The sequence below is a fragment of the Semicossyphus pulcher genome, unplaced genomic scaffold (genome assembly GCF_022749685.1).
Source record: "Semicossyphus pulcher isolate SPU_LCO1_2020_fin unplaced genomic scaffold, fSemPul1.0.p SCAF_7, whole genome shotgun sequence".
NCBI classification, from domain to species: domain Eukaryota; kingdom Metazoa; phylum Chordata; class Actinopteri; order Labriformes; family Labridae; genus Semicossyphus; species Semicossyphus pulcher.
The window spans coordinates 13,941,937-13,956,431 of NW_027211748.1; the positions used below are offsets into that span (position 1 = coordinate 13,941,937).

Here is a 14,495-nt window from a genome sequence, read left to right on the forward strand (position 1 = left end):
AGGGGGTGTAAGACAGGAGGAGCAGTGGGTAGATATGGCAACTGAGTAATGTTGTTTAAGGGATTGTCTTGATATGTACATTATTCATGACTTCAAACATGATTAACGTAAATAAAAATAAATACATTTAAGTGAAAATGACATGTAATGGACTCTTATCTCTGGCCTCTAAATACTGAATATGATTGTGTATACATATTGCCTGCACTGTCTGTTCACTTTACACGACTTTGCTGCAGTTACAGGAAAAATAACGTGTCTGATAATCTTTGTTAGATCTGCAGAAGTTCAGGAGAAAGAAAGTGTTGGCCGATGCTGCAGCAGGAAGCAGAAAAGCGCTGCCTGTTGGATTTGAACTGACACCTACTCATGGCCAGGTTCATATTCCAATGAGCACTAAGGCAAGCAAGAGATGTGCCTACATGCCACCCCCACAGTGAGCAGAGCCGCTTCTAATGATCACCACATGCTAACTTTGTGTTTGCTGCCAGCACATGGAGCCCACAGATGAATCTAATCAGGGCAGGTTACAGTAAGCAGAATGATGTGAAGGTTAAATTCAGCTGTAGCAGAGGAATAATACAAGAGATGGCTGCAATCTGATTCAACTCACAGCTGGTTTGATGGAGTTTGTTCTGCAGATTATTCTGTATGTTAGAAACCATAACAAATATGCAAATAATGACATTATACCTTAGAGACAGCACTCTAAATGGTACTTTTTAGACACAAGCAGAGGACTGGAGTTGTATTTTTATGCTGCAGCTGTTACCATGCTGCCTGTAGCTCTCCAAGGTACTGAACGGACACCAACCTACCATGTATTCTCTCTATAACAAACTCCAACAACAGCAAAAACAACTTAACTTTCAGGGTTTTGTATGGAAGGATATGGCCACTCAATTATTTTTCGCGCGTATTTCCTTATGATGTTGTTCTCTGCGAATATGAAGAGCGACCTGTTGACGGTGAGACAGTTCTGCCGGTGGGGGACGGGGTTGTACAGAGCCATGGTCCGGGCCCGCTGCGCCTTGGCTTGTTTCATGGAGGCAGTCAGTGTCGCCGCCGCGTCCTGTGCGTCCCCGGCGCGCTCCTCGTCCCCATCCCCGGAGTCCACCGTGGTGGGAGCCGACTCGTCTCCAAAGCGAGCCATTCTACAAAGAGATGAGGAGACCGCCGGCTTAAAGCGTTTCACTACAGGACGACTTCTAGTAAAGAAAAATGTGAAGTGGAGCTAAAAGAAAAAAGGATGCACCTTCAATCCAATGACAGCTTTTCAAGCGCCAAAAATCCCCCCAAAAGTTGCAGATTCTTTTCACTCCATATCCACGAGAAAAAATGGGTTATATTATTCAGCTGGCTTCAATTTTAGGGCAAAAAATCCTTAAAAACTTAATGCGGACTGTAAACCCTCAGCATCCCTGTTATCCCATCTGTTTAACAGCGCGTTACAATCAGCTCTGAACAACTTTTAATACGCGCGCGTCTCTAAAGTCAAGCAGCTGAGGGAAAAAAGATCCACCGAGTCTGAACCTCGCAGATTTCTATCAACATCCAGGCTCGTTTTGATCGGAAAAACCAAAAACCTCTCTGCGCTCACTGGAAGGAGAGATCCGAGGCAAGTCTTCGCAAACTTTACGCATCTTCTCGACCCGGTAAACTTAACAAAAAAGGAAGATCTCCTGCGGAAGGAAGCCCGTGTACGCGTCTGAACCAGATTCACTAAACTGCACGTGAAGTTATTGTCTAAATCAGTCAAAAATGTTGCAACAGAGCTGCTGGACTCGCCGGATCAGACGTATCTTACAATGTTATCACCTGCTGGAAAATTATCACGCAGCCAGGAGCGCATGAGCCCTCCTCCTCCCACAGCAACATCTCATGATGGCGATTTCCAAATCCATCTGAATGAAAGCTGGAGAGGAGGTACATCTATTTTGTTACCATAGAAATTAGAGTTTGCTGAGGGTGGACAAAACATTTCCCTAAAAAAACCAAAGAAGTAGCCTATATACAGCAGGCTGTGTGGGTATGTGGCTCAAAAACAATTATGTAAAGATGTTAGTGGGTGCAGCAGCAAGAGAAATTGGTGTGAAAATACATTTAACACTAAAACAAGGAGAAACAATGCACAGAAAAAAGTCAACAAGTGGGCAAGTAAAAGAAAAACAACCTTAAAGCTGATTTATAGAACAGGTGTGTGACTCATTTCCCCCTATGTAAACGCTTTCTCCATTTGATAATCAGGCAGCATTGTCATATTTTCATTAATGGAGACAGACTCGCACTATTAAAACATTTAAAAAGTAGGCCATTGTGCTAATATTGGAGTAAAAGTGAGGAGTAAAAATAGAGCATGAAATAGATCTTAGGGCTGCTCCCTTTTTGAGGGTGAGGAGAAGAGAAGCAGGGTCTTTTTCACACTCGGTGCCACAAGTGAGACCTCATTAGGCAACTGGGCTCTCTCGCTCCATCTGCTGCTCTGCTCCCTTCCCCACTGTTTCCTCAAGATGACCACTTCAGCCCCCACAGTCATCAGATTATTCAAATGGGGGTTCGTTTGATGCTGTTTGAATAAAGTCAACCACAGTATCAGCCCCACAAAGATCCTGACATAACATATGACAAAGCAGGTATGTCAGGGTGCAGACAGGCAGGGCTCAGGCAGAAGGTGGGGGGGGGGGGGGGGGGGGGTCGGGGTCCTGAAAGGGAGCCAAGAGAGAGTGGCAAATGTATGCTGGGGAAAACATGTCGAGATCTGGGGGAGAGGAGGATAAAAAAACATTGATTTAACAGGATCTATGAATAAGTCTCATGACTTTTTTACCACCTCTTCCTCATCTGCATGGAGCAGGCGAGCATGCCACATCATGTGAAACAAAGGCGACGCTGACCTATTGAGCGCAGAGTGTAAAAATAGCAGAATAATCAGCACATACAATCTGATGACTGTAAACGCACCACAAATATCTGCATATCTCTCCACTTTCTACTGTCTTACATAAGCGCTCATTAGAATTAAAAAAAACTTAATCTACTTGTAAGCCGCCCAACAAAAATATTTGTCCATCTCTGCAAACAGCAAACATCTCCCTCTTTCTATCTCTGTGTCTCTATCGCTCGCTTTGCTGTTGTTTCCATAGCGACATAGCTCTCTTGAATTCCTGCTTCGGTCTTTTCATTTCTGCCAACAAAAGCCACGATGCACAATAGAGCAACCTCTTCCTACAGAAATCTGCTTCACCCAACGCGCACACTTAGACACACTCAGATCAGGGTCACTGGGCGTCTTCAGGAAGCGGACAGAATTACAGCACGGCCCCCGTCTCTACTCTGATGATCCTCCTGTGCTGTTTAGATTGACCACATGTAGTCTGCTGTTGTTCTGCTCTCCAGCACTGCCTACTCAAAGGCGGCTAAAAATAGCTGTAAACTGCAGAAAAGCTTGTATCTATTTGCTCGGGCCTTACTAAACTTTGGATAATAGGAAGTTGTAAGAAAGGAGGAAATTTAGCCAATTAGGGGTTAAATTAGCACCTTAATACAGGGATATAGATATTTTAGGACAAACAGATCAATTGTGATGCATTTTTACGCTATAATCCAGCAAAGAAACATCATAAGAAAAACCCGACTGGGGGAGACAGATGAAGCTCTGCAGGTGACATGCACTGCGCGTTTAAACGCTAATGGACTTACTTTGTGGCAGAACTCTGAAGAGCATTTATATAATTGCAGACAGGCTTTCATCCAACATTGACTGGAGTGGCTTTAGCATTTTATTTTTCTCTCTGTTCCCTAGCAACAGACATCCTCGAGTACTGAGTTATGTCAGTTTGATTCGACCAATAACTGCCGCTTAGTGTATATCATCGCAGATTGGTCTGACACGTTGCAAGTTTACCTTGGAGCACGTTTATATTACGGTTGTGGTTTTAGAGCAGGCTCACAATCCTGCAGGTTAAGACAATACAAGCTCTAAATGTTGCAAATTCTTCAGAGGAGCTTGAAAACTTTGATGCTGGAAAAAGCTTTGCTCTGTCTCTAAAGTCATATTAAGCAGGGATTAAAATATCAGTTGTTAATTTTGACCTTTTTCCACATTTAAACCTACAATTTGACAGAATATTATCAGTCTTAGTTATATAGATGTGCTGTAAAAGTCCAAACTCTACTGCTCAGCTCGCATCACATCATGTACCTCCTCCCTGCTGCTCCTCTACTTTGATTCCCTAGCATCCCCTAATGGACAAATAACCACAATACACACGTAGCCCTCAGTGTTAAACTCTTATTCTTCAGTTCCTCATTTAATATTTTCTACTTTATGTGCGATCTGTGAACACTTCCAGGTTGAAAATATAAAAAATATGAATAAAAACTGATTTAAGTCCCATGTTCTAATTGAGAGAAAATGATAGACAGCAATGGTGGAGATGGAGAGAGAATGACAGCACACCAGTGAAGTGGATGGGGAGTGGGTGGTGGAGGTAAAGTAAAGAGAAATCAGAGGATGGAGAAGGAGGAGGAAGAGGACGAGGAGGAGGGACGGAGCTTGTTCGTGGGTTGGGGTTACGCTGATGGAGTACCACTCCACGTTCGAGTGGTGGGAAGCAGATAATCAGAGCGATATGGCTCCAGAGTGCAAAAGTTCACCAGCAAGCACCCTCAGCTCCGCCATTAATAACGCTATCCAGGATCTGATTACATTAAACCACGGCCAACAGGGTGACTCAGGCATTAAAAAAACATCAGCTGATCAAAGCGCTGATTTTGGGATTGTAACTATAACAATGCTGGAAACGACGGATTCAGCATATGTGTTTCACTATGGCGCACACTTTGCAATACGCACACTGTAGCTAAGCAACAACACAACAATAATAAGTGTTATACTTGATACAACAATGGCTGATCATTTAAACCCTTGAACCCCCTGGAGTTCTTTGACCACTTGCAGCACTATGGAACAAAGAGTGGGTTAGAGTGGGCTACGTGCACAAGGATGCATATTGTGGTACACAGTCCTGCCAATAGCTTCACATTTTTCCAACAATTGAGCGCTGATAGCAGTGGAATAATGGGAACAAATGCAAGGGAAAAACACGGCTGCTGGCAAGCATCCGTACATATAAACAACACAGGCTTATGATTCTACAGACTTTTAAAACTGCAGATGTTTTATGAGGAAGGTAAACACAATCAGAACCTCATGGAGCCCCAAAGGATGAGAAAAGTGTTTTTAGGTGAGATGTAAACAAACTGAACAAAAAACTTCAAACTCCACCTTAAGATGCGATGCATGTTTGGACCACTAGGGGGATTAAAGACCAAGCCTGATATACTATTACTTTAATGGAACATAACCAAACAGATCTGCCCTTCCCTTCACCGCTACACTCCCCAATTTCATGGACGTGTATTTCCAGTAAAAGGACTCTAAACAACTATCAGACAATAAGCAACACGGAGGAATCAAGATGGTCTCCTTCCCAAGGGCAAGTTAGCTTTAATAAACAGTTTGTATCGCAAACATGGTGAAGCTCTGTTAAACCTGAATGAGACACAAAGAGGGAGAGTCGTGCAATTCATTAATGCTACCTGTTGCTCATTGAGGAGGTAGCATTAGGTGGCTTGTTCCAAGCTTACTTGTTTGTTCTCATTTAAAGAACCAGGGCTGAATACAAACACCTGATTCTTTTTTTTAGCATAGATGTAGAATAAACTGCTAGCAGACCGTGAAAAGATATGGATTCGAATTTGACAGCAAAGTTTTAAAGAGGGGGTATTATGCTGTTTCACATTTTAAGACATATATATAATGTTACAATGTTGGATGTCCAGACTAAACGTGGGTGAAGTTTCAAATCTGTAGGTATAAAGTTTGTTGGAGTAATCCCCAGGCTTCTCAGCTCAGTCTGCAGGCTGCTGTGAACGCCAGGTTTCACACAGTTTTTCTACACAAAGTGCAGCTCAGCAGGCTTCGGAGAGCCGGCCAATCAGAAGAAAGTGGGCTTGTATGGGCGGGGTTTCTTAAAGGGACAGCACAGATTGAGTGGTTTGTGTATGCCTCCACAGAGCACCAGTGTGAGAAAAATATGTTTTTTAACTGTAAATTATGCTAAGCTACTCCACAGGTGAATCACACAGTGAAATATGAACCTTGAAATTAGCATAATAGCCTCCCTTTAAACATTAATCAATGTATTCATTTTTGGCCACTTGGGGGAGGTTTAAAAAGCTGAAAAAACCAACATTGACATATTATCACCCATAAAGTTGATTTGGCGAACATCTTCGCCAACGGTGGCTTACTTCTCAGCCGACATGGGACACCATTCATACATCCTTTTGAGTCATTTTCTGGCCACTAAAAGAATGGAGTTAAAAATGTAACAGTCCTTCGAGCTGTTTTGTTCTCCACCAATTCATGAGGGAAATATTTCCTATTTAGCAACTAAATGCTCAGCTTTTTTCACCAGGTAGTCACTGACTTGTCTGTCTGCTGGATGTTGGATAGGACTTAAAGAGGGAATCAAATCAGTAACGTTTTTGGCCATGAACCAAAACAATTAGCAGAAAGATGTTAAAAGGTTTCAGCGAGCTGAGAGGTGCTGCAGAGTCGGTGGGTGTTCATTTTCTTTTGGCTTCAGCGATACAAGTTATAACTTTTCTCTTAAACATGCAGTAGTTATCTGACCGAACGAAGGCTGGATGTAACGGACCAATCATTGATGAGCACCATTAAAGGGTTTATTGCCTGACATATTTAAATCAAAGATCTAACTTCTCCATCACCACCTCCAAATAAAGATCGGACATCCTTTTTGCATCATTATCCTCAAACTTCAAAGTCAGCTGAACATATGTAAAATCTTTACCAGCCTTGAGAACTGTAACATTTAAAATAAAGTACATTGGCTTCACAGTATATTTGCCGTGATGACCCACCAAAGAGGTTCAACAGGTTGAGAAGTTAGAACGCACTTACAGATGGTTTTTCTTTTACTCTGACACTTTTATCCTCCTCCATGGAGCCTTATCATCTTTACACATATAATTAAAGAACCCTTTGCCTCTGAATCTCTCCTTTATACTTACTCCCACTCCTTCCTGCGGGCCTGCGGTGTGCTCTGGATTTTGTGAGCCTGGTGAGCCATGATGATGTCCTTCTGCTCGACGAGCCCTCCTCGCCGCCGCAGCATGCCATGTGGGCTCAAAGACCCTGAACCCTGATCAGATGAGGCCTCATCCTGACTGCAAGGCACGTCAAAGCTGGCGGCTCGAGGGGGCAGGCCCAGGTACTCCGGGGCGGCATGAGGGACCTGCAGGGAGCAGGAGCGGGCCCCTTGTGCCAAACCGTGACGGGCAGCTGGGCTCGGCTTCCTCCAGGCCTCAGGCTCGGGGAGGGACAGGGAGGAATGGACGTGCGTCTGTCCTCCTGGTCCACAGCTGGATGGAGAGTAGAGGTTGGGTGTGAGGGAGCGGGTGAGGGACTGGTCTGAACTGGTGTGCATCTCTACAGAAGACGGTGGTTGTTTGTTTCACCATAATGCTACAAAAAAAAACAAGAGAGAGGCAGAAAACTATGAAAGGTGGTTACACACATTCATCAAACACAGCTCGGAGAAATCGTACATCTTTCACATCTTGTCTGTCGCTCTGATTGTCTATTTTTAGCAACAATAGCAGCACGGCTCAAGGGAGCACAATGTTTGTTCGTCTGCCACTTTGATCCAGACTGAAAAATCTCAACAACTATTGGATGGACTTTAAACGATTTTGCATGGATATTCATGGTCCCTGGGGGATGAATCCTACGACACAAAAATTACACATCCACTGAAAAATCTTAACATCTACTGGATGGATTGTCACAGAATTTGGTGCAGACATTCATTGTTCCAAGATGTTATATCCTTACAACTTGATTTAAAGACTATTTCACTAGTGCCACAAGGTGGTGACGCTTTTGTCTTTGGGTGAAATATCTTAAAAACCGTTTGCATGAATTGTAAAAACTTTATTGCTACATTTTACATCCTTTTTATCCAGTTTCATCATGAAGCCAAAATGTCTCTTTGTTAAATATTGTGGTTAAGACCAAATACCCAAACAAATGACAATCCTATCTGCCTCAGCTGTACTTTGTTATTACTGCTAATCGTTAAACATTGGCATGCCAATGAGCTAAACTAAGATCCATCCATCCAGCCATTATCTGTAACGCTTATAAGGGTCGCAGGGGGGGCTGGAGTCATTGGGCGAGAGGCGGGGTACACCCTGGACTGATCACCAGTCAATCACAGGGTTGACAGCCAGAGTCACCAATTAGTTTAACGAGCATGTCTTTGGACTGTGGGAGGAAGCTGGAGTACACAGAGAGAACCCACGCATGCATAAGGAGAACATGCAAACTCCACACAGAAAGGCCCGCTCCGTCAGAACCGGGATTCAAACTAGGAACCCTCTAGCTGTGAGGCTAGCTAACCGCTGCACCACCATGCAGCCCCATGCCAAAGCAGAGCTTCACAAAAACCCTTGCACGGCTCTAAACTCTTTGTCTTGTTATCTCAACCATTATAAGGATGTAGTACACGGATGAAAAACAAGCAGTAGGTGTATTTTGTGGAACAAAAGCTGCATTTTGCAATAAAACAATAGAGCTTAAATCAGGAATGAAAGCCACCATATTACCGTACTAAATGATCACCACATCCTCAGTGGGATCTTCAATGCTAGCAGAGCATATGACAGCGTGAACAAAAGCTTTGAACCAGCAGCCATTCAAAAATAGAAGCTGTAATTGTACTGGTGAGCAGTATAAGACTGCACAGAAAGTGGCTCTAGTAAAAGCAGTGATGACACATTCAGAGAGGTGAGATTTTTCTGTTTCTAAAAACCACTGACCACAGTCTGGACTTTCTTGCTTCAGTCTTGTCTCATGTTTCGTTTCCACTATCCTGAACACAACACATTATACCATTATCCTGTTGTTGTTGCCTCCACTGTCCAGTAAAGCGTGCATGTGTACGCTGACACAGAGAAATATGTGATGAGATGAGGTGTCAAGGCTGAAAAACAGCAAGTTTGAGGTGAGGCAGTCAGAGACAGACGAAACAAGGCTGTTTCCACTGAGCCAGAGCTAAAAGGAAGATGACTGAGTGTGGGAGAGCTGAAGCAAAAGGCACAGTGACTCACTCATCAGCAGCAGGGCTCCTCAGACATGAACTGGACACGCTTTGAGTTGAGCTCTGGCCTCAAACCCAGCACAGCGCTCGTCTGAAAGCCTGGAGAGGCTACAAGGTCAGCGCAACCATCTACACAGGCGGCTCGATCGCAGCTTTGTGCAGCTGATGGCTGGGATGCTTCTGATTTTACCACAGCCTTGCAAGTTCAAAAAGATATGCGATAGAGTGTATTAATGGCCAGTTTTTCAGTCAGAGCTGCTGGGGAAATTACATGTCAAGGTGCCTGTATAAAAGAGTAACAAGGGCAAGAGTCTGGGCGGATATACAGGGTGGATTTACGACACTTGGGTTCACAATAAATCATAGAAGGCGTGAAATGCATTATAGAGAAGATACTACAGAGAAAAATGACTGCATGCACATCATCTGTTGAGTCATTAAAGTTAAACACTTGTGGAGATGCTCTTTAATTTTAAATTCAATTTTAAGCTCATGGCTTTAATTAGTGCAACGACTGTAAAGCCTACAGGAACAACAGTATTAGCTTTGGGTCTGACATCGTTCAGGAAATACATCAACTAGCCTTTTAACAGGTATTGCTAATTAGCATGCTTCTGTTTTTTTAGAGTTAGGGGTTTGAAGCACAAACAGGTTAGTAAAGGGGGGAAAAGCACACGGAGCAGCTTGAACAGCCATAATAAGTAGAAATATATGAATATGATGCTAAAATTGTTCACAGGGGGAAGGGGCTTAAGCAGCGCGCGCGACAAGAAACAAGGAAAAAATCTCAATTAACTGATGAAATGATTAGTGAATTTGACAGCTTTACCTTGAGGTGCCGCGCGCTCCTTCATCGTCCTCGAGAGAGCCTCGTTCAGGTGTAGATTCCAAACCCAGCCACTCTCTCCCTCTCACAGAGTCCAAGTTTAGAGGTTTGAGGAGGATTTCGCGAGGATTCCTTGAGTGCTGATTGCCGCTGTTTGTCTATAAATACCGCGGGGTGGCTGGCAGCCAGGGGAGTGTGGCTCACATGAACGTAAACAGGCATGGGGACAGGAGCGAGCAGGCATGGAAATAATCCCAATCATATTCCATGGCTGGCTGCGATGAAATGAGTCACTTTAAGTAGGTCACCATGAATGGCTGTGTCCCTCAAACTTCATTTATAGAGTTAATTGAATCCTCAACGACTGCGAGTTATTTACCTGCCCGGATAGCAGATATAAATGCAACAGGTCTGTTCATTTGAAACGGTGGTCTGCTGTGAGCACTAATAATGGAGTCCAGTGTGTTTACCACTAGATGGTGGACTAAAGCCACATACCTGACACACGGCAGGCTCAGTGGATCAGCCATTGTGCTGACATCAGAGAACATTTTACTCCCACTATTACTCTTTGTTTAAAGGTTCATCAACATCTGAAATATGGAAGCCCATTTCTGCCACTAAAAGAAATAAATCAAATTAAAACTTTGCCTTGATATTGCCATATGGTTAGTCAGGATAATGAGATAAAAGTCATATTTATGAGATTATTAGTCAGAATAATGTGGGAAAAACCTGAATTATGAGATTAAAAAGAGTAGGTTGGAGATAAAGAGTCAAACCTACGTGATAAAAAGTCATTATTTTAAGAAGTAAAAGTAGCACTTATGACATAAAAACAACATGAGACAAAATCAAATTATGAGATAAGAAAATGATGTATGCGTAAGCTCATATTTAAACTTTTTATCCGATAATTATGACTTTTTATTTCATAATTTCGACTTTCTATCTAAAAACTATCACTTTTAATCTTATTATCATGACGTACCATAAGAGTGTTTTCCGTTTTCAAGGTTAACTTTTCATCTAGTTTCTTTTCTTTTACTGGCAGACATAGGCTCCCATAGAAAGAGGGAGTTTACCCTCAAAACCCCCTGAATAAGTAGCAGTGATAGAGGAACTATTCAGGTTATTTACTAATTTAAAATAAGTAATAACACAGAATAGACTAAATGAGTAAAGTGAGAGTTACAAAGTAATTTAAACAAAGCATTACTTCAGTTAAGTGCAGCAAAATGGGTACTTTTATTTCTAATGCATTAGCTGTTCATACTGTTGGGTCGTGTAATCTAGAACAGATGATAACATGAGTTCTGTTTTATATCTTTTTACGTTAAGTGGAGTGCATGTTTACATATATTCAGCCTTTTCTTTCTTTAAAGAATGCAAAAGATATGAAGGTTAAAATTTTTTTTTTTTTTAAGTGAATTTGTTAATGAGCATAGATGTCATATTTTTTGTTAAACTTTTGTAACACAAGATGCAGACACACATGCAAAGGATTAAAGTTTATTATCTGAGGATGGCTGGGAGTAGAGGAGTGGATGAGCAGGCAAGAGGGTGAGCAGGAGGGTCAATCTTGGAACTAATCAGCTATCGTCTGCCGACAATAAAACCTCTGGGAGCGACAGGCAACATTTCGGGGCTTCCAGTGTAGCCTGGGGTTAGTGATAAAGGACTTCCAGCCAAGACTTTCTTTTTCGTGTGCTGCATTGTTTACAGTCCGACTAGTAACTTTAGAAGCGAGACTGGAGTTGGAGTTGAGACACATCTAAGAACAGATTGTTAGCTTCACCTGAATGCAGGTGTCTGTTTATAGAGATAAATGAAAAGCTAAATCGTCGTCAGATGGAGCTGGCATGGCATCACAGCAGATTTTGCTCTCCAGGTGAACTGTTTTTTAATCTGGTTCCACGCCTAGAAATTATGCATTTTCATGCAGAATCTGTAAATAGAGATTAGCAGGAAGATTAGCAGGCAAGCTTCAGGGGAAAGCAGCATGAGAGCTGAAGGACTGGACAGGGGCGGAACATAAAACCTCAGCCGGACGGCCTGGGGCAGTGCACCAACAACACAGGAGACTTTAGAAGGACGGTCTAGGGCAGTGCAGTGGCGGAACCAGGTGCCCTCAAGTGGACAGGCTGTGGGCAGTCAGAAGTGGCAGGACAGAGGCAAAGCTGGAACCATACAGGCAGAAGGTGAACCAGACATGTGTTAGCGCTCTGGAGGTCAAACATGAGGTCAGAGACATCTCTGGGGCTTGCAGAGAAGGCGGTACCACCACTGGGGTTCAGGCGGGTTGTCAGCGGGTAATATCTGACGCAGGATGGCTGGGGGTAGAGTAATGATAGTGAAAGCATAACAGGTGGGAATGGCAGGCTGGAATTGCTTGAGGATGAGCAGGAAAGCAGCTCAACGGGCGGGTGAACAGACAGACGAGAAATGGTCCTCAGCACAAAGAAAGACAGAACAATACAGGAACTAAACTTGAAGAAATCAATAAACTTCAGAAGCCTGAGGAACGTCTCTAACACTATAGTGTGGGCGAAGAGAGGGGGTAGAACTGCTGCTGGGTTGATGAGTAGATAGACAGCAGGTGAGCAGGTTCTGCAGGTGTGCATGATTAGCAGGGACCCAGGAGCCAGGAGAGTGAGGGAGGGATTCCCACGCCCACAGTATGAATACACTGACACAGAGGGGGAGCGGTGCTATGGATATAGAGCAGAAAACGTACAAATTAATGCTAAAAATAAGATCTTGGAGCAGGTAAAGAACCCAAGCATCAAAAAAGAACGCTTATAACTTTGTAAGTTGCTCATTTGCACTTGCAGTTGAAACAAGAGAGGACATCTGGTGCTAGTAGACATAAAGAAACTGACTGCAACACCTTTTTTTGTATTCCTTACAGCAATAGATCCAACAGTCAAATGTTTGAGGATACTGCAAGTCGCAAACTATTTATCCCAGCACTGAATAGATAAAAAGAAACTTAGTTACTTTCTCTCTACAGAAAGAGCATGTGGTCCGTAGACGGTTCAAAATAATTTGGACAGCTCAATATTAGGCTACTAGTGCAAAATGATGGCTCACTATAACAGTAACAAACTACTGTAAATATATACTTAGGCTGCTTTACAAAAAGCCAAGGACAGAGAATAGTTTTGTCTGTGATTAAAACAGAGCCACGATGGTCCATGTACTTAATTAAAAGGTCAGGCGTGTTCATTTTAAGCAATCCTGTTATTCCCTCAGCTGAGGACGAGTGGGACTGAGAGCAGTGCAGAAACCATCTGCCGCCACCTACACTGAAGGGTAAATGAAGACTTCAAATCCACAAACGCTACAAGCTCCGTTTTTCTGTCTAAACCTCTGATTTCCTGGGACGGAATTAAAAATCTCTTAATCTACATAATGTCATCAAATAAAGTGTGTGTATAGTGATAGTTACTGCTGACCAGAGGAAGCGTTTGCTGTATCTCAGTGTTATTGTTGTCTCTGAGCATTTTGTAAGAAGAAGAACACAGTGTTTTCTAACGCCCTGATGCCATATTGTGTGAATTAGATATGGATCTATGTAATCTAGCGGAATCATCTCTGTGCGGAAATAATTGCCATCTTATCCTCTAGGCGCATGGCCAAGTGGATGCATGAAGTGGAGCTGCAAAGCAGAGAAACTGCTGCCATGGAAAGAAGAAAGAAACAAACCAAGGAGACATTAAACCATCAGGTGTGTGTGTGTGTGTGTGTGTGTGTGTAGCAGGACGAGCATGCTGTTTGGTGCATGAGACAGTTGGTAGTAAATGGTTGGAAAATCAAATGCGGTCTGGCATGAGAGGCTGCCCTGAGGGTAAACATCAGGCTCGCTTTGTATGCTTGCTGGTTCACATTTTACAGGCTCCTGCATGATGTAATGCTGTGGTTTCTTTTTTAATCTAAAGGTGTTTCAAGGTCAGGTTTATTAATAATCAGTAGATTCAAGACTACAGAGACGAGTCTTTATCCATCTATGAGAGGTATTAAGGGCTGCAAAGGTGAAGTGTGAATTAAATTAATCTCTCTTTAACTCATATTGACATTAATTAATCTGCAGACCAGCCAAGGCAACTACAGTGGAGTCTCAGGATAAGTGTTGAGAGCTAGCTTTACCCTGACACAAGACTACAGGATAAGTACTATGCTCGCAGAAAGGGAGAGTAAAGTATTTTATGTGCTTATTAGTTGTGAACATTTGGCGTTTATTGTGTGTCTGGGCTTCATTCTGTTAATGTGTGAAGTGAAAATATCTTTCTGGGTCATTTCCTGTAGTACAATTTGAATGGAAGTAATGTCATAATTATGGTGGTAGACTTACTGAATGTACTGTAAGCCAGTTTTAGCGCAATATATGCATGTGTATAATAAAGTACAACTTATATTTAAATTTGCTGTATTATCATGCTTGCTCTCTCTAAAATGTCAAAAATCTGCAAAAGCTA

At 42.8% G+C, this 14,495-nt stretch overlaps 1 protein-coding gene across 1 annotated transcript; it reads right to left on the reverse strand.

The window, feature by feature from the left end:
* Positions 1-862: 862 nt before the first annotated feature.
* On the reverse strand, positions 863-10,102 carry LOC138611271 (uncharacterized). Its single transcript, XM_069684257.1, has 3 exons — positions 10,021-10,102; positions 7,102-7,555; positions 863-1,154 (listed from the first exon to the last, which is right to left on the reverse strand). The coding sequence occupies exons 2-3, from the start codon at positions 7,515-7,517 to the stop codon at positions 863-865; spliced, it is 708 nt and encodes a 235-aa protein (XP_069540358.1). The 5' UTR covers positions 7,518-7,555; positions 10,021-10,102.
* Between the last annotated feature and the right edge of the window lie 4,393 nt (positions 10,103-14,495).